The sequence below is a fragment of the Anoplophora glabripennis genome, unplaced genomic scaffold (genome assembly GCF_000390285.2).
Source record: "Anoplophora glabripennis isolate ALB-LARVAE unplaced genomic scaffold, Agla_2.0 scaffold3930, whole genome shotgun sequence".
Lineage (NCBI taxonomy): Eukaryota > Metazoa > Arthropoda > Insecta > Coleoptera > Cerambycidae > Anoplophora > Anoplophora glabripennis.
The window spans coordinates 1-4,723 of NW_019420023.1; the positions used below are offsets into that span (position 1 = coordinate 1).

The window sequence follows — 4,723 nt, forward strand, 5'->3', positions numbered from 1 at the left end:
ACCATGTCCACGGCCCTGGCAACAGCGGATACACCAACGGGGTAGAGGAAGCGGTTGTACAAGGTGTCCACTGTGTCGTCTTCGAGGACTTCGCATTCTTCCTGGAGCAGGATCGGACCGGTGTCCAAGCCGTCGTCAGCCCAAAAGATCGACAGCCCGCCTTTTTGGTCTCCACAGATGAGGGTCCTAAGAAGAACAATGAAGGTTGGACCTCGGTACAAGGGTTGGAGCTCAATAGAACAACTTATGGCATCTTTAGTCGACAGCAGATACGGTAACAGCCACAACAGTAATTAGTGGTTTTACTAATGCAAATTTTTCAGTGATGTTTGTATAGAATTGCTGTACGTACTCTAGTATAAATGATAAAGTACCCACCTACCTGTTGGATATACCAGAGCGAGTACAAATTTGTAAGGAAATCAAATTTTTACCGAAATCGACATATATAATTGTCATCCTATATTTTGAGACCCTCCAAAATGATACGCCTATGGAATCGTATTCTCCTACGGTTTACCTGTTGCCCGCGATATGTTGTGGCAAATTCTCACGTGTTTAAAATGGCATTTCAGGTATGATATTTTTTCGACAGTTGCAGTTTTTTAACAAAAAAAAAACCGGAAGAGAAATTTTTAAAATCAGGCAGTCAAATCTTAGTCAACCTATAAAATACTTACAAAACTGCAACTGTCTGGCAAAGAATATTAATCACACATACAGGGTGTCTCACGGTAACAGCCCATTAGAATTATTTCATAGACTACTTCGATTTGAATTTTGAAAATTTGGGATAGCGGGTTTTCGGGATTGCCCTTCTCAACTAAAATAATGGCGTCCGCGTACCACTTCCGGTTATACCGGATGTCGCCATCAACTTGCTTATTTTAAATGGAACACCCTATATATTATTGCAATTTTGGATTCTTCAAACCATGTGTATTTTATAGTAAGAAAGATAAAGCAACAATATTTATGGGGAGGATAGCTAGACCCTAAGATTCCCATCCATACTTTCAAAGTTGCTTAATTGCATACAGGGTGCTAGAAATTTAATGCCGAGTTTAGTTAACTTCAAACCTTCATAACTCGGTTTTTTTAAATGGAACATCCTGTATGTTTTTCTATAGTTTGATACACAACTTTATTCTCTTTCGAACGTATTAGGGCTCGCTATACCTATCTCTTCTAGTTTGAAGCTAGTCACTGTTCCTCTCCATTTTTTTGAAAAAAATTAAATATCTCGAAGACGGTTAATTTTAGGAATAGGGAAACTTCATAAAAGTCCACCTAAAATAACACGTAGAATCCAAAACTGCAATAATATATAGGGCGTTCCATTTAAAATAAGCAAGTTAATGGCGACTTCCGGTATAACCGGAAGTGGTACGTGGACGCCTTTATTTTAGTCGAGAAGGGCATGCCCGAAAACCCGCTATCCCAAATTTTCAAAATTCAAATCGAAGTAGTCTCTGAAATAATTCTAATGGGCCGTCACCGCGAGACACCCTGTATACGTACTTTCACCGAATCTAAGCTCACAAATAAATTGGTCAAATATCTCTAACGGCTTCAAATCCGTCCTCAATTGCTATAGAAAGAGATCTATGACGTCACATTTCACTGCATCGACAATAGCGCCCTCTACGCGTAGTCAGGCTAAACCGGCTCCATCTCTGGGCGATGGAGAGTAATGCGAATAATTGTACCAAGTTCATACTCACCAATTTATAGAGCTGGCTCCTCGGTGTCTTGGCAACAAGGAAGGGTGGTAGCAGATACTGCTCAGTCGAGGGTAATTAATGACTTCCATTGGTATGAATTGGGAACAGTAGGGAAGGACGTTCAATTCCGCGTTGACGCTCTTGTAGGCATCCAAAACCTCCGGAAGAGGTTTGCCTTGCCTCCGCCAGGCCTTGAATTTGAACACAGTGACGTCATTATCGGCAGCTACCTTAGCTAAAATATACAAAACAAAGATATGTATGTCAAAAAGCTATCTATGTTATAACTACCGTGTCAAAATGTTAATGAAATACATTATCCAGATTATTCAGTTCAAAACATTGGTAAAATTTGTGAAAATCTAGAGTTCCTCCACTTTCCTTGCCTTTTTTGTTCATCGCCAACTTGATTCTAGTGAAATACAAGAATTTTGTTGCAAACATAAACTAATGACGTAGGTATCACAGCTTACTAGAGTGTATGGCGTCACTTCTGGCATATTTGGCGGGAGATTTGAAAAATATGAGTCCCGACACAGAAAGCGCATATTGTTTCATCATCTTTCGATAAAATTAACCCGTAAAAGCGTCTACAATGAATTAATATTGCATTTAAACGCTATCTCTCGACGTTTCTCGAATGATCCAAGAATATAAGTTTATGTAACACGTATTATAATCCCTTGTGTTTACCATACTCTGAATTACGGTGATCTAGTTTTGTCTATATCTGCATGCTGTCGAGGAATGACCGAATATCAGTCGTTTCGATAAACTATGACCCGTCCCCACAAAATTTATGGCAAAATCAGAAGTTATATCTCTGTTTATACTTTTATTATCTAAGAAGCATTTTTAAACCCAATCTTTATTGGTTTATATCAATTATAAATGCATATAACGGTCTGATTAAGGAAAATTTGTGGGGATTTAAAATACGACACGTTTTAAATAAAAACAATTATACAGATAAGAAAGTTGTTGCACAGAAAGTGTTTGAAAAAGGTTAGGTGCTTTTTTGAATTGTAATTAAATAAAAATGTGTGTTTTGTAGAAAAAAAAAACGTTAATTAATACCTAAAGGGTCTTCTCGTTTTCCTTTGTCTGGTATAGTGAAAACGCCCACTATGATATGTCCGTGCTGCCTTAGTCTGTGGAAAACGTCGACTGCAAACGCGCTTTGTCCAATGATGGCTACCCTGAGGGGTTGGATGGCAGAAGAAGAAACTTGCTGAAAAAAAAATATAAACGAATTATCTTGCTTCTATTTCCATTTTAATATTTTGTAAAATAGACGTATAGTTTTGACTCTCATGAAAAATGTGAGTATGCGGCAACGTCGCGGGACGTTGGCTCCGCCTACAGACATCGATTGTTTCTCAAAGCGCACTCTTCGAATCTCATTTAATTTTTGTTAACCTTTCCATTTTAAAATAAGGAAATGCCAAAGGTTTTTGATTTTTAAACGTTTTTCTATCATATAAATCACCTTGCGAGAAACAAATCTATTTATTTCTTAATAACCTTAGTCTTACATACCGCTGTTACTAAAACGTATTTATTCCTCTTTCGAGAGAGACCTTGGCTTCTGTAATTACTTGATTCTCGATTGTACATCTACTTCCTTACGATTGTCTATTGTTTAAGGTATAAGAAAAACATAAAATATTGTGCTGCAAACTTTTATAGNTTATTTATTTATTTATTTATTTATTTAATTTAATTCATCCAACGGGATGAGAACCCTTTTACAGGATGAATAAAAACACAAAATATGCAACATAAGAGTAACATAATTACAATAAACAGCAAAGTGGTATAAAGAAAGACAATAAAAACGGAATATAACATCAAAAATAGTTAAAAAAAAACGGCAAAACAATATAAGATAACTAACAATGATATAACAATATTACAAAATAAAGACAAAAATAAAAATGAGATAAGAATAATAATATAAATAATTAATTATACAAAGTCTCGTAAGTACATGTACAACGGACGATTATGGATTCCTGGACTCGAAAGGGTTTATTTAGTCTAATTCACCTATAACCGGAATCGCTTTGTTTGGCCGCTAGATGGCCTAAATGTTCCTGTGGAATTTTTGACGTTACAAAAAAATTTAGCTTCACCATACATCAAGTTTCTAGCAGTTGTAAGTTTTAAATATCACTCTGTATAACATCAAACTGTCAAGCAAAAGTACACACCCCAATCATAATCAAAATTAAGTTATTAAAATAATTCAAACACTTTTCAGGAACTTTGAAGCGGTCAAACGAAGCGATTTCAAAACGATTCAATTAATTTGATGCACATTTTTCGTACCTACTTTTATTTTCAGTACAAATCACATAATAAGAGTGTAGATCACTGGATCTGGGCGAGGTCCGAAACATTTTCAAAATTGCAAAAATGTTAAAAAATTTAAAAAAAACACCTATTTTGAGTTTTTTACTTATATCTTGGATCCTATGCATTTTGGAAGAATATTGAACAGGAAAAAAGTTTTAGAACTTAATTTTGCACAATATACTGTAAGTTTAAAATTTATTATCGATGTTGCAAAATAGCAATAATTGATGAAAAAAAGGCAAAAAAGTTTTTTGGATAAAAAAAATTTAAGAGTGTAATAAAACAACATCAAATTTCATTAAAATCGGTACTATAGTTTTCGCAAAATAATTTTTTGAAAAAATTTTTCGAATTTTCAAAATGTTGCACAGCTTCAAATAAAGCATCTAAATACTTGATAATTTTTTCACATAAAAAAGACCGCTCAACCTTTCAAATGGTCTTTCAAAAATTGAAATCGGTTTATTAGGACGATCACAGTAAATTTTTAAAGTTAATACTCTTTTTTTATTTTTAAACAATTAGATTACATTTATCAGTTTGCAATTTAGTATTTTTCAAAAATTATTATTTTAAAGTACTCGGAAAGACGCTTCTTTAAAAAAAAAAAAGTTAAATTCCATTTATTGGTTCTCGAGATA

At 34.5% G+C, this 4,723-nt stretch overlaps 1 protein-coding gene across 1 annotated transcript in view; it reads right to left on the bottom strand.

Moving 5' to 3' along the window:
• Positions 1-32: 32 nt before the first annotated feature.
• Positions 33-4,723, bottom strand: part of LOC111692832 (cytosolic 10-formyltetrahydrofolate dehydrogenase-like) — a gene marked incomplete at its 3' end in the record, with an annotated part of 6,923 nt that continues 2,232 nt past the window's right edge. The window contains exons 2-4 of the mRNA XM_023456958.1: positions 2,802-2,955; positions 1,725-1,959; positions 33-186 (exon numbers count right to left, since the gene is read on the bottom strand). Of these exons, the coding sequence (XP_023312726.1) occupies positions 33-186; positions 1,725-1,959; positions 2,802-2,955 (543 nt within the window). The remainder of the gene's footprint in view (positions 187-1,724; positions 1,960-2,801; positions 2,956-4,723) is intronic.